This window comes from Lepus europaeus, chromosome 7 (assembly GCF_033115175.1).
Source record: "Lepus europaeus isolate LE1 chromosome 7, mLepTim1.pri, whole genome shotgun sequence".
NCBI lineage: Eukaryota > Metazoa > Chordata > Mammalia > Lagomorpha > Leporidae > Lepus > Lepus europaeus.
In genome coordinates, this window is record NC_084833.1 from 33,590,212 (window position 1) to 33,614,137 (window position 23,926).

The 23,926-nt window shown below is 39.1% G+C and overlaps 1 protein-coding gene across 2 annotated transcripts in view; it reads right to left on the minus strand.

Moving 5' to 3' along the window:
• ELP4 (elongator acetyltransferase complex subunit 4) overlaps window positions 1-23,926 on the minus strand; it is a 276,483-nt gene that overhangs the window by 243,732 nt on the left and 8,825 nt on the right. For both annotated transcript variants that reach the window (XM_062198049.1, XM_062198050.1), the window contains exon 2: window positions 23,365-23,400. In XM_062198049.1, coding sequence (XP_062054033.1) covers window positions 23,365-23,400 — 36 coding nt within the window. The remainder of the gene's footprint in view (window positions 1-23,364; window positions 23,401-23,926) is intronic.

A 23,926-nucleotide genomic window follows, 5' to 3' on the forward strand; every position in this document is an offset into this window, starting at 1 on the left:
ATGGTGTGAGATTTCATCATTCTACCCAGAATGGCATATGATTTAAAACTTAAGAATAATTTACTTCTGGAATTTTCCATTTAATGATTTTTGGACCATGATTGACCACAAGCAACTGAAACCACAGAAACTGCCAGTGGATAAGAAGGGACTAATAAAGTGATCTTTTCAAAATACAAGCCTGATGACCTCATTTCCCTACTTAGAACCCTTTGGTGGTTTCTCATTACTCTTGGGGGAGAAAGGATTTAATCCCTTTACCTAGTCTAAAGACTATGTGTGGTTGTGGCCAAAGAGCAGTGTTTAATATGTATAAGTGAAAATATTTGTGTTAAGGGGCTAGTGTTATGGTGTAGCAGGTTAAGCTACCGCCTGCAACACCGACATCCCATATGGGCAACAGTTCCTGTCCCAGTTAGTCCACTTCTGATCCAGTTCCCTGCTAATAGCCTCGGAAAAAAGCAAAAGGAGATGATCCAAGTGTCTGGGCCCCTGCCACCCACCTGAGACCTGCATGAAGCTCCTGACTCCTGGCAAGGCCTGGTCCAGTGCTGTCTGTTGTGGCCATTTTGGGAGTTAACCATCAGATGGAAGATCTTTCTCTGTCTCTAACTTGACTTTCAAAATAAATAAATAAATCTTCAAAAGATATATTTGTGTTAACAGTGGTAGAACAAAAAGTGCCACTTTTTCCCTTTAAAATTTATATGGCTGTTGTTTAACAGCTTTTCGATAAAGAAAAAAAGTTGAACTATTTGATTTGAAAAATGAAAATATTTATGAGGTTAAGGACATATATTATAATATTTATTATGGGAATGAACTATATCAGACCAGTAATGCTTAAAGTAAGTATATGCACTGTATATAATCAAAAATACAAGCTGGTTTGTGATTAATGAAGTATGATGATAAGCAATAAGACTAGATGGCAGAGTTGTCTTTTTCTACCTAGCTCTTAAATGAATGAGTGTTCTGAGTTTTTTCTTACTCTATATAACATCATTAATGATCTTATCTAAAACTCATAGCTTAAGTTGGCATTTCTGCTATAGAGATGCCCAATCTTGAGCCCATTTTTCTTTGTACTAAGCTCCTGATATCAGCAGTATTGCTAATTTTGGAATGTTTATTATTAACCAGGCATAATACTTAGCACTTGTAAATATATTTTATATAATCTTAACTTTACTTCTATGTGCTAACAGGATTTTATAATTAACTTGCTTATATAAGGAAACAAGCCATCTATTTCCCTTTCTTACTGCCAATATTCCTATGTGAACATACTAATTGGACAAATTACTTACCCATTTGCTATGGGCTTAAATTTCCTCAACTATAATATGGGATTAACAAAATTATAACTACTAATAGGATTATGACAAAATTAAATACTTGGATCATTGTGCCTTACACATACTTAAGCGATCAATAAATGTTAGTCATGGTTATTTTTGCCTTCAGCTCTTTCTTTTCTTTATATTCTTATAATTAGTCAGAAAGTCCAATGACTTCAAATTCCTAAAATCTTTAGAATCCATCAACTTCCTTCTTTCTTTCCTGCTAAGAACTTAGCTTAATTCACCATCTCTCACTGTCATCTACCTCCCACTGGCCCTATATTTCCATTCCTGATCCCTCCACACTATTCTGCACATATTCAAGAGTATTTTTTCTTTTTTTTTTTCTTTTTGACAGGCAGAGTGGATAGTGAGAGAGAGACAGAGAGAAAGGTCTTCCTTTTTGCCGTTGGTTCACCCTCCAATGGCCGCTGCAGCCAGCGCATCGTGCTGATCCGAAGCCAGGAACCAGGTACTTCTCCTGGTCTCCCATGCGGGTGCAGGGCCCAAGCACTTGGGCCATCTTCCACTGCCTTCCTGGGCCACAGCAGAGAGCTGGCCTGGAAGAGGGGCAACCGGGATAGAATCCGGTGCCCCGACCGGGACTAGAACCCGGTGTGCCAGCACCGCAAGGTGGAGGATTAACCTGTTAAGCCACGGCGCTGGCCTCAAGAGTATTTTTTCTAAAGAGTATCTAACCTTTTTTCCTTCCCCTTTTTAAACATTTAATGGCTCCTCATTGCTCTCAGGAGAAAAACCACCCAAAAACCAAGACATACAAGCCTCTCTAGATCTTGTGTTGCTGTTTCTCAACACTTCCCTTCCACATAAGATACTCCAGGAACAGCCAAGTACTTAAAGGCTACTTACTAGAACTGAACATATTGCTTCCTATCTCAGGATCATTGCATAATCATTGCATAATTCCTTTCACTAACTGGGAAACTAATTTGCTCAAATCCTCCTGGACCCAGATGATACAGTACTATCTTTGAGAAGCTTTCCTCCAGTATAAGTGAAATACTCAGTATGTGCACCATCTGAACCTCCACAGAAGCTTTTAATACACATTATTGAAATTTTCCCAGGAAGTTAAAAGATTCACATGGCAGAGAATGCATCTTATTATTATATCCCTAGCATTGGGCAGACGGGATACATGTACTAAATATTTGTAGAATTAAGGAGAACACAACAAAAACATATCCAGTTTTATAAACCAGCCACATCTAATATACTTTGGCCAAAACATAGTCTCTCATAGACACACACACACACACACACACACTATAATAGTTATCACCTCTATTTTCTCGAAGAGCCCTGTGGGGCAGGAAATACTAATAGGAAGAAGATCATCTACTTAGGGATTAGCAAAAACACTAAGCTTATCAAGCTGAAAATTACCAATTTTGTGAAACAAATTTTGAGGTTGTATAATAAGCATTTAATTAATCTATTTAGTGAATCCCCATAACACTGGGCAAGTAAAACGATAATGATGTGACAGAACTGCCAAAAAGCACATGTAATTTTGGCCTGAATTAATAGTTTAATTTCTAGGTTGAGAGATATGAAAGTGTCCTGCTCTATTCTACAGTAGTAAAGCACACTGATAATGACACAAGTTTTCTTTTCTCACTTTTAATGATACCCGGGGCTGCTTCCATTATTTTCTCACATTTCAATTAATAAAACTTGGAATAGTCAATGTTAAAGCTTTAATATTCAATTGAACACTTTTGAACGCTTTCTCCCTCCAGCACAGACCAAAGCTGTGGTTCTGTAGTGGCTGCTTCACTTTTCTTTTTTTTTTTTATTTAATTTGTGACAGGCAGAGTGGACAGTGATGGAGAGGGACAGAGAGAAAGGTCTTCCTTTGCCGTTGGTTCACCCTCCAATGGCCGCCGTGGCCGGCGCACCGTGCTGATCCCAAGGCAGAAGCCAGGTGCTTCTCCTGGTCTACCATGGGGTGCAGGGCCCAAGCACTTGGGCTATCCTCCACTGCACTCCCGGGCCATAGCAGAGAGCTGGCCTGGAAGAGGGGCAACCAGGACAGAATCTGGTGCCCCGACCGGGACTAGAACCCGGTGTGCCGGCGCTGCAAGGGGGAGGATTAGCCTGTTGAGCCGCGGCGCCAGATGTGGCTGCTTCACTTTTCTAGCTTATGTGCCTGGGAAAGCAACAGAGGATGGCCCAAGTGCACCCATGTGGGAGACCCAGAAGAAGCTCTTAGCTCCTGGCTTCAGCCTGGCCCAGCCTAGAATGCTGCAGCCATTTGGGGAGTAAAACAGCAGATGGAATAGCTCTCTCCCTCTCCCTCTTTCTCTCACCATTTCAAATAAAAATAAAAATAAAAAAGTTAAAAAAAACCCGCAATTCTCCATGACTACCTATTTCCTACTACCTTTCAAATCATTCACTCATTCAGTCATTTATTCATTATGTTATGTCCCTACAGGGTTACCATGATCACAGTTTACAAGTCTATTGAATAAAGTAGATGATTATGATCAAGTATTTCAATAAGATGTAGTAAGTGCCATGAAAAGATAAAGAATACTATAGGACAGGGCTGCTGTTGTAGTGTAGTAGGTGGAGCTGCTCTCTGTAATGCCAGCAACCCATATAGGCACTGGTTTGAGTCCTGGTTGCTCCATTTCTGATCCAGCTCCCTGTTAATGCACCTGGAAAAGCAGCAGAGGATGGCCCAAGTACCTGGGCCCCTGTACCCATGTGGGAGATCTCGACAGTGCTCCTGGATCCCGGCTTCAGCCTGGCCCAGTCCCAGCCATTGCAGCCAACAGGGGAGTGAACCAGCAGATGGAAAGAAGACCTTTTCCTGCTGTCCCCCACCGTAACTCTGCCTTTCAAATAAATTAAATAAATAAATAAATAAAAAGAATACTACAGGAGCTGGCATTGTGGTATACCAGGTAAAGTCCCTGTCTGTGAAACCAGCATCCCATATGGGTGCCAGTTTGTGCCCTGGCTACCCCACTTCTGAGCCAATTCCCTACTAATAGCCTGGGAAAAGCAACAGAAGATGGCCCAAGTATGTGTGCCCCTGCCATCCACATAGGAGACTTAGATGAGGCTCCTGGCTTTGGCCTGGCCCAGCAGGTATTTGAGGAGTAAACCAGCAGATAGCTTGTTCTCGTTAAATTATAATGAAAAACTCACACACATACACACACAATTTTTTAAAAAAAACTTATTTATTTATTTATTTGAAAGTCAGAGTTACACAGAAGGAGAGGCAGAAAGAGAGAAAGAGAGAGAGAGGTCTTCATCTGCTGGCTTACTCCCCAGTTGGCCGCAATAGTCAGAGCTGTGCTGAACCGAAGTCAGGAGCCAGAAGCCAGGAGCCAGGAGCGTTTTCCGGGTCTCCCATGAGGGCGCAGGGGCTCAAGGACTTGGGGCATCTTCTACTGCTTTCCCAGGCCACAGCAGAGAGCTGGATTGGAAGTGGAGCAGTGGGGAGTTGAACAGGTGCCCTTATGGGATGCTGGCTCTGCAGGCGGCAGCTTTACCCACTATGCCACAGCCAGCACCAAACACACACAATTTTAAAAAGAAAAAGTACTACAGAAATATTTAGGAGGAATACTGAGTATGGATACAGAAAAGGAAAGTAGCAGTTTAGGGAGGCATCATGATCCTTAAAAATATATCTAAGTGGAGATCTAAAGGATGACTAAGAGATGGGAAAATAGGCAATAAGAAAGAACATAAACAAAGATTTGGAAAAATAATAGCACTTTATTGGAATTAAAAGGTTGGGGTGATAAACACAAAGCAAGAAGAAAAGCAAGAGGTTGTGAAGATATAAGGCTGAAGTGAATCAGTCATGGTAGATGGTTAAAGCCTTGACCTTGTGTTAAAGCTTGGAACTTATTGTTAAGATCAATAGGGAGCACAGAAGGATCTTATGCCAGGATACATCATAAGATTTTCATATTAGTTCAATCCTGACAACGCTAGACAATGGACTAAGTAAGAGAAATATTAAATGCAGGGACCACTTAAGAAGCTCTTATAATTTCCATGAGAGTAGTTGATTATAGCATGAATCAGGGTAGTGTCAATAAGGAAAGAGAGAAAAAGAAAGAATTACATACTGAAGAAATAGAAAGAATTACACACTAAACTAGGGGCTTTTTGCTTTTCCTTGTTAAGCTTTTTATTTTGTGAAATATTAAGCCTTTTTATTATAATAAAAATGTTTACTATAATATTAAAATATGTCAAAAACTAAAAAAAAAGAAAGAAGGAAGGAGAATGGGAGGGAAGAGAAGAATATCATTATGTACTTAAGACTTGTATCTACAAATTATACTGAATCTGTTAATAAGTAGCATGTTGACAGCGGGGAGCATGTTGAAAGTACAATGAAAATTAAAAATTAAAAAAATAAAAGGTAAAAACTCTTCTTAACCTTTCTTAAGACACTTTTTTCCATTCCTATCAAAAACTTATATAAAGAAGAGTATACCTAGATATGCTGAAAAGATGACTCCTAGAATATTACTGAAAGGATGAGATGTAATTAACTGAATATTAGTACAGAGAATGTGGAATGTTCCCAACATGAAGAAATGATAAATGTCTAAGGTGATAGACATGCCAGTTACTCTCATCTGCTTACACATTGCACACATGCATTGAAATAGCACACTGAATCCTATACATACGCATAATAACATTTGTGGCAAAAAGTGTACTAAAAATAAAATTTAAAAAGGCAAAAACAGTCAGGATTTAATGATTACAGGATGACTATAGCATGAGAGACAAACACATCAAAAGGTCTAACTCTGGCACTCGGTTGATTCAATAATCCACAGCTCATAAGGGAGAGAGAGAGATTTAGAAAAAAGGGGTACAATTAGGAGGTAGGTGAAGATTGAACTTTTAGGGTGCCTATAAAATATTTAATGGGAAATGTTGAATAACGAGTTGAAAATGATGTCTACATTTCTCTATGTATCCTATATATACAGCAATGCCTATATATTACTGATGAGTTTTATTCCCTGGTTATTCTAGTTAGGGCAAAGATTGAGGCATTCAAGTACCAAATGTAGTGCCAGAAGTTGGAATAGGACACCACTATTTTAAGTAAAGTCAAAAGGAATTTTAAAAGTCATGAGCAAGGGCCGGCACCGTGGCTCCCTTGGTTAATCCTCCGCCTGTGGCGCTGGCATCCCATATGGGTGCCGGGTTCTAGTCCCGGTTGCTCCCATTCCAGTTCAGCTCTCTGCTCCGGGAGGGCAGTGGAGGATGGCCCATGTCCTTGGGCCCCTGCACCCACATAGGAGACAAGGAGGAAACACCTGGCTCCTGGCTTCGGATTGGTGCAGTGCGCCGGCTGTAGTGGCCATTTGGGGGGTGAACCAATGGAAGGAAGACCTTTCTCTCTCTCTCTCTCTCACTGTCTAACGCTATCTGTCAAATAAATTAAAAAAAGAAAAAAAAAAAGCCACGAGCAGAGGAGTAGAAGGCTACAATAGAATCCAAAGGGAGTAACTCAAGGAAAGCACTATTAACAACATTAATTGCTATGAAGATCATGAAGGAAGAGGACTGCGAAATATTCTCTGGATTTAGCAATGAGAAGTCATTAATTGTCTAGATATAGCAGTTGCAAAAACATAATAATATCTGTAGTAGATTGAGGAATGACTAAAATGTTACAAAAACATGTGTGAATACAGACTACACAGGAAGCTTGGCTTAAAAACAAAAACAACAGTGGTGAGGTGTAGGGCTTAAAAGTAATAACTTTCTTCCTTATTTTTAAGTTTAAAAATGGAGGGAGCATGTTGAAAGTACACAAAGAATATAACGAATAAAGAGAAGAGGTTAAAGATAATAAGAGGACAACAGACACTGCTAAATCATTGGAAGAGTGGAAGGAAATAAGATCTAAGGTACAGGGGAACAGATGATTTTCAAACAGAAGGTACAATGTACCTTTCCATTTGTGAATGAGCTGTTTTGAGGATTAATGATGAGAAGTTGGAGAGTTTTATTCTGATGTTCTGTGCAAAATAGCGCAAGTAATTCCAGAGAATTAAGATGAAAGGAGTAATCTGATGTTTGAGGACAAGAAAGTTTAAAAAGCCACTGAGATTATTGACTATGAAAAAGGGGAGACTAGAGTTATACAAAAGTCTTCTGGCTAGTGTTGAAAGCATACTTGAAGTTAGAGATCATTAGAGTCCCTACTAAATGATGAAAATAATTAAGAAGTTAGTAAACGGTTGTAATGAGAAGGTATAGAGTGTGGAACAGCCAAAGGCATGTTTAGCAGCAAAGGGATTTTTAAGATAAATTATACATCTTTAGCATAAAACAATGATTTAATTTGGAGAAATTTGATTTGAATTAGAGTCACTAACTTTGTGACCATGCAGAAGTTACTTAACCCCTCTCAAAATTTCAATTTCATTACTATACAACATAGCCCTCTCATCTAATTGTTATGAAATTAAATTATAGAATATATGACCAGCTTTTGACACAAAAAACCTCAAAAAATTCTAAGTGTTTCAGTAAAATTTTTAATGATGTGATTTTAGGATATCAGAGTTTGTTTTATATGAAGTACTTTTTTTTAAGATTTTATTTATTTATTTGAAAGGCAGAGTTACAGACAGTGAGAGAGACAGAGAGAAAGGTCTGCCCTCCGTTGGTTCACTCCCCAAATGTCTGCAATGGAGCTGTGTGGATCCGAAGCCAGAAGCTAGGAGCCTCCTCCTGGTCTCCCATGTGGGTGTAGGGGCCCAAACACCTGGGCCATCCTCCACTGCACTCCCAGGCCACAGCAGAGAGCTGGACTGGAAGAGGAGTGGCCGGGACTAGAACCGGCGCCCATATGGGATGCCAGCACTGCAGGCGGAGGATTAACTTAGTGCTCCACAGCGCTAGTATTATAGAGGAAAACTGTAAAAGTTTAGAAGGAAAAGAAATAATAGAAAATTGAGTGTAAAAAAAAATACTAAGTTTTGTGAAGATAAAAGTATTATAGGGACATAAAATCAGACGAGTTTAATTCTGAGACGACGACTAAATATGACAAGGAGATGAAGCATGATAGATTTAGTTGACCATAAACTTTAGCAAAAAATTCCAGAAGTCTCCAGTGGATACAAGATAAATACCCTGCTCTTTGTATACTGCAATTCTGGGGGCTGATATAAGGATTCTGAAGTTTTATGATTTGAATTCCACAAGTAGGTAGTGGAGGCAAGAGTCCCAGGGGAAAGAGGCCAAAATTCTCCGACTACTCTTACGCATGTGCTTTCTACTTTAGAAGGGCTTATCATCCAGCTTTTGTATAAGACTACTCTCTCGAGTCCTTTCATGCATTTGTTAATGTAGTTACCCACATGAATATTTTTCCCTTCATTTCTCCTCAATTTCTACTCATACTTTGATTCAACTCAACTCTTTTTCACACCTGTTACATTTACATACACATGTGCACATTACATAGTATTGTCATACGTTTTCCATGTGCAACCAACATCCAGTTTAAGTTTGTAAAGAGTAAAACCCAAGATTTATACTGCCTATCAGTGCTGAACACATGGTAGAAGTCTAAATGTTTGAGGCCCAAAGGTCAGGTGACTATAGTAAAGAACACCACTGATCTCAAGTTGTCCTATTTCAAGCCTTTAACAGATTATACAGTACAACTACAAAATAAATCAGTAATAAAATATAATAATACAAAACAGGGACTGGCAAGCACTTTTTAAATAAGAAAGTAAATTTTTTAGGCTTGGGGACCATATTGTCAACTATTCAATTCTGCTACTGAACCACACAGACAACGTGAAAATGAATAAGAATAACAGTGTCCCTGCAAGTCTTCATTTATAGAGCTAGATGGTCAGCCAGAAGGCTACAGTTTGCCCACTCTTGCTTGGTAAGAAAAATGTTTGAAATTTTTACTGCACAATGTAGAAGGAAAATATACGCAGGCCCTCAAAAAAGCTCACAGAAAATGGAGTTAAAAGATGTTTATTTTGGTGCATAAACATAAAGGTTTACCAAGTTGATGGGAAAGATGGAATGTGCTACCTTGAGAATTACTGAGCAACTGTTGCTAGGGTTGCAGAGGCAGAGATACATGCATTATGTGTATTGTAATAACTATTTTTCATGAACTTTTTGAGGTACCATTAGAGCTCAACACACTAAAAGAAAGACTGAAGGTAAGTGATAAGAAAGTACTATTATGGGTCTGGGGCTGTGGTGCAGTGGGTTAAAGCCAGGGCCTGCAGTGCCAGCATCCCATCTGGGCACGGGTTCGAGTCCCAGCTGCTCCACTTCTGATCCAGCTCTCTGCTGTAGCCTGGGAAAGCAGTACAAGATGGCCCAACTCCTTGGGCCCCTGCACCCACATGGGAGACCTGGAAGAAGCTCCTGGCTCCCAGGTTCAGATCAGCTCAGCTCAGCTCTGGCCACTGCGGTCATTTGAGGAGTGAACCAGCAGATGGAAGCTGTCTTTCTCTCTCTCTCTCTGGCTCTATCTCTCTCTGTAACTCTGTCTTTCAAATAAATAAAGTAAATCTTTAAAAAAAAAAAAAGAAAACACTATTACAATTTTGTAAGAACAGTTCTGAGAATGATTCATTTTTTGCTATTATGAAAAATTATAACAAATTAAAATTAGGAAAAGTAGGGTAGACATATTCTAAGGTGATCTCTATGATTCCTATCTCCTGATATTCATGCCTTTGTATAATCCCTTTGAGTGCAGCAGGACCTGGGACTTGCTCCTAACCAACAGGATGTGGCAATGGCGATGGGATAGCACTTTTGTGTAAGACCATAACATCTATCTTACTGAGAGACACTCTCTGGTTTTGAAGAAATAAGAAGACACCTTCTGAGTTGCCTTATGGAGAGGGCAGCCTCTGGCTACACTCAGCAAGAAACTGAATGCCAGCAATAATCAACTGTGGGCTTAGAAGCAGATTCTTCCCTCACCAAGTCTTCAGATGAGAACTCAGCCTTGGCTGACACCTTGGATGTGGAGGACACCTGAATCACAGAAATTTTAGGATAATAAATATATATTGTGTTTAAGACAATAAATTTGTATTAATATTGTTAAAATAGATAACTAATACCAAAGTGCAGTGATAATTATAGATAATTCCCAACATAACCATATTTTTAACTTAATGATGGGCTTATTAGGCTGCAACACTATTGTAAGACAGGAAGCATCTGTAGTCATAATTAATTGCCAAAAATGACATCATTTATCTCCTACTTCTAGAACTAAAATCATACAATTACTGTAAGAGATTATCTAAAAATTAATGCATTCATGTCACACAACTTGCATTTTAATTACTGACAATTTCTAATTAACCTGTCTGATGCTCAGTATCTTTGCAAATAGATCACAATCCACTGTTTTAAAAGAGACTTGGAAACTCTAAATATTTATATGACAACTTTATTTTTGATACATTTAAAGGTGCTCCACATTTACTCAAATACCAGACTGTCAGAAAGTAAACACAATCTCAGTGAATTCAAGAAATAAATATACTTCATGGAAAGTCTTGTTTTGATTTTTTCTTTCCTGACAACTGTTTTTTATTTATTCATTCATTCCTTTATTTGAGAGGCAAAAAGGGAAAGAGTGAAGGGGAGAGAGCAAATGGGCACACTTCCCCATCTTCTGGTTTACTCCACAAACACCCACAATGGCCCTAGGTCAGGGCTCAAACCTGGGAACTCAACCCAGATTTCTCATGTAGGTGGTAGTTAAGCCATTACCACTGCTCCCAGAGCCTGCATTAGCAGGACACTGGAGTCAACAGCCAGAGCCATTATCAAACTCATGTACTCTATCATAGGGTACAGGTGTCTTAATAGGCCTCCTAACCCCAGAGGTAGATGCTTGCCACCTTTAAAAATTGAAAATTAGGCTGGCGCCGTGGCTTAACAGGCTAATCCTCCGCCTTGAGGCGCCGGCACACCGGGTTCTAGTCCCGGTTGGGGCGCCGGATTCTATCCCGGTTGCCCCTCTTCCAGGCTAGCTCTCTGCTATGTCCCGGGAAGCCAGTGGAGGATGGCCCAAGTGCTTGGGCCCTGCACCCGCATGGGAGACCAGGAGAAGCACCTGGCTCCTGGCTTCGGATCGGCACGATGCGCCGGCCGCAGTGGCCATTAGAGGGTGAACCAACGGCAAAAGGAAGACCTTTCTCTCTGTCTCTCTCACTATCCACTCTGCCTGTCAAAAAAAATAAATAAATAAAAAAACCTTACAAGGAGGGATTCTTGCTTGTCTTAAATCAAGCAACAGCAACAAAAATAAATTAAAAAAAAAGATAAAAATTGAAAATTAATTTTTAGGCTAGCTGTAATTCTTCAATTTATTCTCCAGACAATGGTCACATTTATTTATTTATTTTGCTGCATTTAGCAGGTCTAAGGTAGACTAACTTTGGATTTTTCTGGTTGTCCACAATTATGCTGACAATGAATCTAAATATTCTACTCTGAAAGCCCATATGGGCACCAGTTCGAGACCTGGCTACTCCACTTCCGATCCAGCTCTCTGCTATGGCCTGGGAAAGCAGCAGAAGATGTCCTTGGGCCCCTGTACCGCCGTGGGAAACCTGGAAGAAGCTCCTGGCTCCCAGCTTCAGACTTGTGCAGGTCCGGCTATTAAGGCCAAGTGGAAAGTGAACCAGTGCATGGAAGACTTCTCCCTCTCTCTGCCTCTCCTTCTCTTTCTGTATAACTCTTACTTTCAAGTAAATAAATAATTTTTCTTAATAAAAGGTAGATCACATTCACTGTACAAATTATATTGATTTGTGAATGAAGAATGTACAGAACCTATTAGATGAAACGCCCAATTTTCTAATCTAATCAGATTGGTAAATATTAAAATGATATACATACAGGGTGTTAAGGGTGAGAAGCAGGGGCCAGTGCTGTGGTGTAATGTTAAGCCATTGCTTGTGGCACTGGTTTGAGTCCTGGTTACTCCATTTCGCTAATGGCCTGTGAAAGCAGTGAAACATGGCCCAAGCACTTGGGCCCCTGCACCTACTTGGGAGACTTAGAAGAAGGTCCTGGCTCCTGGCTTCAGATTAGGCCAGTTCTGGCTGTTGCAACCATTTGGGGACTGAATCAGCAGATGGAAGATCTCTGTCTGTCTCTCCCTCTGCCTATAACTCTGCTTCACAAATAAATAAATAATTTTTCTTAAAAAGGGTGAGATATGGGTAAACTGGTCTACTTATAATTAAAACATGGTTGAAACACATGGTGGTATAACTTCTTGAAAGAACATTCTAACAATGTCTAAGACAATTTAACAGGGTTCTATCAGGCATGTGTGTATCTTGGAATGTACTCTAAGGTATTCACATATTTACACAGAGGTATATACACAAAGATCACATATAAGTTTAAGCACAATAGCATTGTTTGTAACAGAAAAGTGGAATTTACTTAAATTTTTTAGTAGAGGACTATCTCAATGAATATGATTATATATTACAATGAGTTCCTATGCAATTGCTAACAAGAATGATTTACAACTATATGAATGCACATGGGTCAATTTCTATGGTATATTAAGTAGTAAAAGTGATGAATGCTCCTATGTATATTATTTACCTAAAAACAGTCTAGTAAGACCCTCAGAATAAGACTTCTTTGGGGATGGAGGCTAAGGACTTGAAAGAGCAATCTAATTTACTTTACATATCCTTTGGAAAATTACATACTTCTTTATATGAAAACTCCAAGTTATTTTTCAATAAAAATCTTCATTTTTTTATTCAGTGAAAGATAAATTTTGAAAATGTGACTCAAGGGGTCAGCACAGTGGTACAGTGGGTAAAGCTGCCGCCTGCAGCACTGTGGTACAGCGAGTAAAGCTGCTGATTGCAGTGCTGGCATCCCATATGGACACTGGTTCGAGTCCCAGCTGCTCCACTTCTCCTCCAGCTCTTTGTTATGGCCTGGGAAAGGAGTGGAAGATGGCCCAAGTCCTTGGGCTCCTACACCCATGTGGGAGAATCAGAAGAAGCTCCTGGTTCCTGGCTTAGGATCAGCCCAGCTCTGGCTGTTGTAGTCATTTAGAGAGTGAACCAGTAGATGGAATACCTCTCTCTCTCTCTCTCTCTGCCTCTGCCTCTCTGTAACTCTGCCTTTCAAATAAATAGATAATTAAAAAAAATGTTATTCAAATCACCATTTACAGAATTTGCTAATCACATTATTTTTTCCACTTAAATGTTCTTTAGGAATAACTGTCTTCAAAGTACTTACATAGAACTTTGATGAGTGACACAAATAACTTATAAGACATATTTTCCTTCACTTTCATTAAAAGTTGTTCATTATCTAGAGATTTGAGCACTAAATCCTAGGAAAATTTTCAGAAGATAATATTGTAGAGATCAAAGTAAATTATAAAGTCAGAAATAAGCAGATACTTTGCAGCCAAGAGCCACGTGGAAATTAATGTCTGGGTTGAGTGACTAAAGGGCCAAAATGATTAAATGGCATGACTTAAAAAAATTAATGAGGGACATTTTTAGTAGCAGTAAGCTACAATTATACAGACCAATTCTTTTTTTTTTTTTTTTGCAGAAAAAGATTTATTTATTTGAAAGGCAGATATATGGAGAGATCTTCCATTTGCTGGTTCACTCCTCAAAAGTCCTTAACAGCTAGGTCTGGGCCAGGCTGAAGCTGAAGCTGGGAGACAGGAACTCCATACTGGTCTCCTGCATGGCTGGCAAGGACCCAAGCACTTGGGCCATCTTCTGCTGCCTTTCCAGGTGTATTCATAGGAAGATGGGTAAAAGAGGAGTGGAGAGGACTTAAACCAGCACATTGGTGTGGGATTATCTTGTTATAAGCAGTGGCATAACCTGCTGTGGCACAATGTTGCCCCCAGACAATCTTTAAAAAATACTGTATAGCTGGGAATCTTATTAGCAGTCTCCATATATCATTTCACCATGTTAAAGACAAAACAGCTTGACTTGAAAGTAGAAATATTGACCATATAAAATGAGGGTTTTTATACTCCTGCAATATCCATCCGTACTGTATGGTCATTAAATAATAATTTTTGACATCTGAAAGTTCACTTAAAGAAAAAAATCCTCACAAATGTAGGCTTTATCTTACCATTCTATATTTTACCATTCTAAAAAGGGCATACAGCCTCTACTTTACTGGTTGTGGCTGCTCAGTAAAATAGGACAGCTCCAGGGCACAGTTACTAAAAACACGGGGTTTGGAACGATGCCAAAATTTACAAAGCCGGTTTTCTGTGAGACTGGGGAAGTTATTTCCTTCCTCTGGGCCTTATTTCCTTATGTTTAAAATGCAGATCCTATGAAGTGAGTAAACCATGAGGTTGCTGTACCAAGGAAAAAAATCATAGAAGTATATACAGCACTTAGTACAATAAATAACCTATCTAAGTATCAAAGAGAGGGCAACTCATTCACCTGGACCAAGTGGGATATATCCCCGGTATGCAGGGATGGTATGATATAGCGCATTAACAAAGTGAAGAATGAAAACCATATAATTATCTCAATAGATGCAGAGAAAACATTTGATAAAATATAACATCTTTGCATGATAAAAACCTTTAAAAAAATTGGGTATAGAAGGAACATACCTCAACATAATCAAGGCAATATATGACAAACCTATGGCCAGCACCGTACTGAATGTCAAAAGCTGGAAGTGGGGCTGGGGCTAAGCCTCTGTGGTGACAGCATCCCATATGGGTGCTGGTTTGTGTTCCTGCTGTTTCTCTTCTGATCCAGCTCTCTTCTATGGCTTGGGAAAGCAGTGGAAGATGGCTCAAGTGCTTGGGCCCCTGTACCTACGTGGGATACCCAGAGAAAGCTCCCGGCTCCTGGCTTTGGATCAGTTTAGCTCTGGCAGTTGCAGCCATTAGGGGACTGAATCAGTGGATGGAAGACTTTTTTCCCTGTTTCTCCCTCTCTTTCTCTCTCCGTAACTCTACCTCTCAAATAAATACATAAAATCTTAAAAAAAATTACTTTTATCTTTGGGGCCAGCTCTGTGGCATAGTAGGTTAAGCATCTGCCTGTGGCGTTGGCATGCCATATGAGTGCCAGTTTGAGTCCCAGCTGCTCTCTTCCATTCCAGCTTCCAGGCATGGCCTGGGAAAACAGTAGAAGATGGTCCTAATGTTTGGGATCCTGAAACCACGTGGGAGACCCAGAGGAATCTCCTAGCACCTGGTTTTAGATCAGCCCAGGTCTAGCCATCGCAGTCATTTCAGGAGTGAGCCAGTGGATATAAATCAATATCCATTCACACACAAAAAAAATCTTATATATTATATACAGAAAAAACAAAAGCTGGTAGCATTTCTATTAAGGACAAGGATGTCCATTCCTACCATTACTATTCAATATAGTTCTGAAAATTTTATCCAGAGCCATTAGACAAATAAATAAATAAAAAATCAAAGGGATATAAATGAAAAGGAAGAGGCTGAATTATCCCTGTTTGCAGATGACATGATCCTTTCATAGCAGAACCAAAAGACTCCACTAAGAGATTATTGGAACTTACAAAAGAGTTTGGCAAAATGGCAGGATATAAAATCAACACACAGTAAACCAGGGAGAGGGGCCAAGACAGCAGGATAGCAACAGGTCGTTCCAAGTCCCGCAGGACAAAACAGATAGATAGTAAGCAGAGGGGATACAAGCCATGATGGATTCACAGGAAGTTCACGCAGAAAAGCTCAGGAGTCCAGCAGAGACTGCTCTGGTCCACACTAAGAGAGCAAAGAGGAAGGAGAAGTGGTGGAGGCACAGCAAAGGTGCAGCAGAGAGGCTGAACGAGGACATTGGTGCCACTCCCCACAGTGAACGAGGTGAGAGGTTGTGAGTCCACGAAGCTGCAGATAGCTGCAGGCAGGGAAGCTTGGTGAACTGCATTTGAAGCTGCAGGCGGGAAGGAGAAATTATAGGGGAACTAGCAGAGAGGTTGGGCATGCCCCAGTCCATCTACGTCTCCCACTTCCCCACAGCTGGACCTACAGCTGGTGGGGAGAAGCCATGCTGATTGTCTACATTTTCGAGTGTAAAGAGGGGGCTGCCGCATTTGCCTCCCATACACAGGGCGATCAATTGTGGGGGTCACCTCACAACACCCTCAACCTGAGAAAGAGGATCACATTTCAAAGTGATTTCCTCCCCATCATGCATGCAGTACAATAAGGAGTATTCCTAAACATCGAAAACTCGAACTTGATTCATGCACCTGTGAGAAGTGAGCCTGGCCCCCAGTAGGTGGTGCTTAGTGCAGCAAACCTCTGCTTTCTGCCTCCAGCACGATCTAGAAGGAAACAGGGCTCCAGGACGCAGGGCTGTGTGCTTCCATTTGCAACGCACAGACACGCTGCAGCGCATACCAGAGGGACATCGCACTACAGGCACAAACTCACAAATTAGGGACAAAATCAATCAGAAATGCTGAAAAATAAAAGAAAAATCCTTAATAAGAATAAGGAAGATTCTGTGAATTCCAAAAAGGAACAACACTTCAATAATGGAGGCTGAAGAAGGGATTGAAGATATGCCAGAGGCGCCGGCGCTGTGGCTTAGCGGATAAGGCCACTGCCTACAGTGCCGGCATCCGATGCCGGCAGCTCCATTTCTGATCCAGCTCTCTGCTATGGCCTGGGAAAGCAGTAGAAGATGGCCCAAGTCCTTGGGCCCCTGCACCCAAGTGGGAGACCTGGAGGAGGCTCCTGGCTCCTGGCTTCGGATGGGCACAGCTCAGGCTATTGCGGCCATCTGGAGAGTGAACCATTGGATGGAAGATATCTCTCTCTCTGCCTCTCCATCTCTCTGTGTAACTCTGACTTTAAAGTAATAAAATAAAGTAATAAATCTTTAAAAAAGAAAAGATATGCCAGAAAAGGAATTCAGAAAATTAATAGTCAGATTACATAGAAGCAATCAGAAATAAATTCATGATCTAAATGAAAAGGACTCTCAAGAAATTGAGATATTAAAGAGAAGCCAGAACAAAATACTAGAAATGAAGAATTCAATAGACCAAATAAAAAATGCAATGGAAGGTCTTAGCAATACAGTAGACGAGACAGAAGAAAGAATATCAAAACTAGAAGACAAATTTCTGGAAATAATACAGTGAGATCAAAAACAAGAGAAAGAAGTTAGAAAATTAAAAATCATGGTTGGAGATTTACAAGATTCTATCAAACGACCCAACTTATGGATCCTAGGAATTCCGGAAGGTGTGTAGAGAAAGGATTAGAAGGCCTTCTCAATGAAATAATAACAGAGAACTTTGCCAGACTGGAGAAGAAAGAGACATCCAAGTACAAGAAGTTCACAGAATTCCCAATAGACAAGAAAAGAACTTCACCACAACGCACTGTAGCAAAACTCACCTCAGTGAAACACAAAGAACAGATCTTAAAATATGCAGGAGAGAAATGACAAATCACATTCAAAGGAAACCCAATTAGATTCACTCCAGACTTCTCATCACAAACCCTACAGGCAAGGAGACAATGGCGAGACATACTCTAAGTCTTAAGAGAAAAAAACTGTCAAACCAGCATACTGTATCCTGCAAAACTCTCATTTATGAATGAAGAAATAAGGATTTTCCACAACAAGCAGAAATTGAAAGAATTTGTAACTACTCACTCAGCACTATAAAAGTTGCTCAAGGATATGTTACACACAGAAACAGAAACATCACTACAAAAGAAGATGAATGCAGAAAATGACCCAGCAAAAGTACAAATGAAATTCAAAGTACATAAACAGGACTATTAAAGGAAACATAGCAAGGCAAAGGCAGCACTTAATAATAGTCACACTGTAAATGTAAATGGTCTCAATTCCCCAGTTAAAAGACACAGAATGAATGGATTAAAAAAGAAAATCCATCTATTTGATGCCTACAAGAAACACACCATACCAATAAAGACACATGCAGACTAAAAGTGAAAAGATGGAAAAAGATAATCCAAGCTCACAGAAACCAAAAAAGAGCTGGTGTGGCCATCCTAATCTCAGAAAAAGTAGACTTGGAAACAAAAACTATTAAAAGAGACAAAGAAGGATACTATATAATGATTAAAGGATCAATTCAACAGGAAGATTTGACTATTATAAATGTATATGCACCTAATTACAGGGCATCTGGCTATTTAAAAGCATTGTTAAGGGATTTAAAGGGAGATATAGACTCAAATACAATAGTATTGGGGGACTTCAATACCCCACTTACAGCAATGGACAGATCAAACGAACAGAAAATCAACAAGGGAAGAACAGAGTTAATCGACATCACAGACCAAATAGATCTAGCAGATATCTACAGAGCCTTCCACCCTACACCCAGAGATTATACATTTTTCTCTCTAGTGCATGGAACTTTCTCTAGGATTGACCATATGCTATCCCATAAAGTGAGTCTCAGCAAACTCAAAAAGGAGTGTTAAAAAAATCATATAAATAGCATCAAGTGCCTGGTAATAACAATAGACAAAATTGAAAAGGAGGAATGTCCAACATGGGAAGCAGTCCACAAAGCAGAGTCATAAAATGATAATCGCTTTAAGTAATACTCTGACCTCAGCATCAGCCTTTAAGGCATTCAGATGTGGCTGAAAAGCCCATAAGAGCAGTTTAGACGTGGAAAGCCAAGACACAGTGGCAAAAAATATACTGCATGAAAGATCTCTGTGAGGGAGATCCCAGTGGGAAGAGGGGCCATCAAAGAAGGATGTATTTTTCTCTGAAGGGAGGAAAGAACTTCCACTTTGCTTATAGCCTTGTCTAAATATTGATGGAGTTATTGGTTACAAAAGGCTTCCATAGCCTTGGTGGCTCATGGCAAGAGACATGGGTGATCACTGACATCATAAATAAGAATGTTAATTGTTAAATTAACAACAGAAGTCACTGTGCACTTACTCCCCATGTAGGATCTTTGCCCTTAATGAGTTTTACTATGAGAATTAACTGCAAAACTTGTTCTCAAACAGTAATTTTTACACTGTGTCTGTGTATGTGTGCAAACTGTTGAAATCTTTACTTAGTATAGAGTTGGTCGTCTGTATATAAACTTAATTAAAAATGAATATTAATGAAGAATGGAATGGGAGAGGGAGTAGGAGGTAGGACAGTAGTGGGGGTGGGAGGGTGTCTATGGGGGGAAGAACCATTATATCCCTAAAGGTGTACCTATGAAATTTGCATTCATTAAATAAAAGCTTTAAAAAAAAAAAGAAAAAGAAAGTATATATTAAAAACTTGTGAGTTTCCAGTCAAGAAAAGCTGACTATGCTCCTAAATCCATATATATGAATTAGATGAAGTTTGTTCATGTTATATCAATAAAAAATTATAAAATCAACATACAAAATCAACAGCACGGGCTGGCGCTGTGGTACAGCGAGGTAAAACCCCAGTCTACAGTAACAGCATCACATATGGGCACTGGTTCAAGGCCTGGCTGCTCCACTTCCAATCCAGCTCTCTGCTGTGGCCAGGAAAAGCAGTAGAAGACGGCCCAAGTCCTTGGGCCCCTACACCCATGTTGGAGACCAAGAAGCAGCTCCTGGCTCCTGGCTTAGGACTTGTGCAGCTCTGGCCATTGTGGCCATCTAGGGAGTGAACCAGCAGATGGAAGACCTTTCCCTCTCTCTCTCCCTCTCTGTGACTCTGGTTTTCAAATAAATAAATAAGTCTTTAAAAAAATTGATAGTGTTTGTGTACACAAACAATGCCATGGATGAGAAAGAACTTGTAAGATCAGTACTATTCACCATAGTTACAAAAAAAATGTAAATACCCTGAGATAAATTTAACCAAATAGATGAAAGAACTCTAGAATGCAAATTATAAGACTATTAGGAAGGAAACAGAAGTAGAAATAAAAAATGGAAAAATCTTCCATGTTCATGGATTGGAAGAATTAATAACAAAATGTCCATACTATCTAAGCCAATTTATAGATTCAATGTGATGCCAACCAAAACACCAAAGATGTTCTTTTCTTTTTTTTTTTTTTTTTGACAGGCAGAGTGGACAGTGAGAGAGAGACAGAGAGAAAGGTCTTCCTTTTGCCGTTGGTTCACCCTCCAATGGCCGCCGCGGTAGCGCGCTGCGGCCGGCGCACCGCGCTGTTCCGATGGCAGGAGCCAGGTGCTTCTCCTGGTCTCCCATGGGGTGCAGGACCCAAACACTTGGGCCATCCTCCACTGCACAAAGATGTTCTTTTCAAATCTGGAAAAAAACAACCCTAAAATTGATACGGACTCACAAGGGACCCTAAACAGTTAAAGAAATATTAAAAATTAAAAATAAAGTTGGGGGCCAGCGCCGTGGCTCACTTGGCTAATCCTCCGCCTTCAGCGCTGGCAGCCCGGATTCTAGTTCTGGTTGGGGGTCTGGATTCTGTCCCGGTTGCTCCTCTTCCAGTCCAGCTCTCTGCTGTGGCCTGGGAAGGCAGTGGTGGATGGCCCAAGTGTTTGGGCCTTGCACCCGCATGGGAGATGAGGAGGAAGCACCTGGCTCCCGGCTTTGGATCGGCGCAGCGCGCCGGCTGTGGCAGCCATTTGGGGGGTGAACCAACAGAAAAGGAAGGCCTTTCTCTCTGTCTCTCTGTCTCTCTCTAACTCTGCCTGTCAAAAAAAAAAAAAAAAGAAAAAAAAAGTTGGAAGTATCACAATACCAGACTTCATAGGGCAGTTATAATGAAACAGCCTAGTGTAGGCATAAGCATAGACATATGGGGCCAATGGAACAGATTAGAAACTCGATTAATTAATCCATACACCTACAAACAACTGATTTTGGACAAGCTAAAATATCTCCATGGAGCAAAGATAGCATCTTCAACAAATGCTGTTGGGAAAATTGGATCTCTGTATAAATTGGACCTCTGTATATCAGATGTATAAAATACGATACTCTATACAAAAATCAACTCACAATGTGTCAAGGATCTAGACCTAAGACCTAAACCATCAAGTTAGTAGAGGAAAACAGAGGGAAGACACTGGCACAGGCAAGGACTTCTTGCATAAGACTCCATAAGCACAGAATAAAGGCAAAAATAAACAAATGGAATTACATCAAGCTAAGAAATTCTGCACAGCAAAGGAGGCACTCAACAAAGAGACAACTGACAAAATGGGAGAAAATATCTGTAAACTATATACCTGAAAAAGGATTAATATCCAGAATAGAAAAAGTACTAAAGAAATTCAGAACAACTAAACAATCCAGTTAAGAAATGGGATAAAGATATGAACAGGCATTTTTCAAAGAATGAAATACAAATGGCCAATACAAAAAGATGCTCCACATTACTTGGTATCAGGGAAAAGCAAAAATAAACCACTATGAGGTGTCACCTCACCCCAGTTAGAATGGTTATCATCCAAAAATCAAAATTCACAAATGCTGTGTAGGATGTGGGGGGAAATGCTGATTTATGGTGAGACTTGAAACCCCAACTTTATGACAATACAAGCAATCTTTCCTTTCCAGAGAAGGAAGTAAACACAGTTGTTGGGAATGTAAACTAGTACAACCATCATGGAAGGCACTACAGATTTCCTCAGAAATCTGAAAATAGATCTAAAATATAACCTAGCCATTTCACTCCTGGGAATTTACCCAAAGAAAATGAAATCAGCATATGAAAAAGTTATGTTTATCCCCATGTTTATATCAGATCAATTCACAATGGCTAAGATATGGAGTCAACCCAGATGTTCATCAGTTGATGAATGGATAAATAACTTGTAGTATATATACATGATAGATTACTACTCAGCCATAAAAAAGAATGAAATCCTATCTTTTGCAACAAAATGGATGCAACTGGAGGCCATTATGGTTTGTGAAATAAAACAATCCCCTAAAAGGCAAATATCATATACATTCCCTGATTGTGGTAACTAATATACAGAGTATCAAAAATGTAATGCATGAGTGAAATTGATATTTTGAGATTTGATTATTGTTTATAGCACCTGTCTATACTCCTGAAGAACAACTACTTAGTACTTGTTAAAGTCTTTATTTAGTGGAGGTCTGTGATTATAAAGTAAATTGGAAGTATGTCATTGCAAAAATTAAAAGGATATTAAGAAAAGCAAGAGGGAGAAAGTGTGAGCAAGGGAGTGTAGGGTAGGAAGTATCATTATGTTCCTAAAACTACATATGTGAAATAGTTTTCTTTATAAAAAATTTAAAAACTAAAAAAAAAAATGAAAAGAGAAATGACATCTCTAGAGATCTAAGGTGATAAAAATAGCTATCAAATATTTTAAGAATGTTACATGAAAAAGTAGGTCGATTCATTTTTTTACTATATACCAGAAGTAAAACTACTAATAGATATGTCACAGGCATATGGATCAAATATTAATATGAACGCTTTGGTTATGTAGCTGTCAAGATTCATTTAAAGATTCTATGATTTGCACCAAAAAATAAGGCTAATGGAGTATAAATTGAAGTAATGCTGCTTTAAAAGGATGAACAATATGATTTATTACTTTGCTACTTTTCCTCCAATAAGACAATAAAATCTATTTGTATACAATATAGATATTAATGCATTAATTTCTCAAATTAATCAATGTAATAATCTCATTGTATATATTGAGATTACTCAAAAAATCAATTTGCATTAATTTTTGCCTTAAAAAACAGAACAGAATGAACTGTGAACATTTTTAAATTATAAGAGCTAGGTTTTCAGTTGTATATGCCTAATTTACTTCATTTCAGATGGTTTGAATTTAAATTAGAAGTTAAGGCAATTCATCTTTAATTTACCTTAACTTTGTAGGAAGCTAATAGCTTCAATATTTAATTTCAGAACAGAAAAACTCATAAAATCATTATGCACAACAGAAAACTGACCAGGAAGAGCAAAGTATGTGTTTCATACTAACCAACTAGAAGAACTGTTCCAACGGCCAAACCTCCACCTGGAAATGAAACAACATCAAGAAGAAAATTAATCTGCAGTTTACATTCTTTAGAACTTAGGCTTCATCAAGGACAGGTACTTCAGCAACTTTAAAAATGTAGTTGTGAACAACATTTTAATTACCTCTGCAATACTTTGTGCAAGGTGCTATTATAAAATAATTATACATTATATGTAATTACATACTACACATTACAATTACTTTCATAATATATTGTACTATCCTCATTTCTCCTGTGATAGAACCATGCAGAATTCAACACAACTGTGTAAGCATTCCAGTAATGTTATATTTAGCACATATTAATAAATTAACTCAGTAGCTAAGGTCTAAATGTGCACAGTAACTTTACTACAGAAATACACCATAGAAAACCAAGGTTATTATGACAGAAATTCCAGGTTGATAATTATCTTAAAATTTAGGAGATTTTGGAGAAAAGAATTAATAATAAAGCTAATTGTCAATTTTTTATTATTGTATATAATCTATATTATATCTGGAATGCTATAAATATATTTAA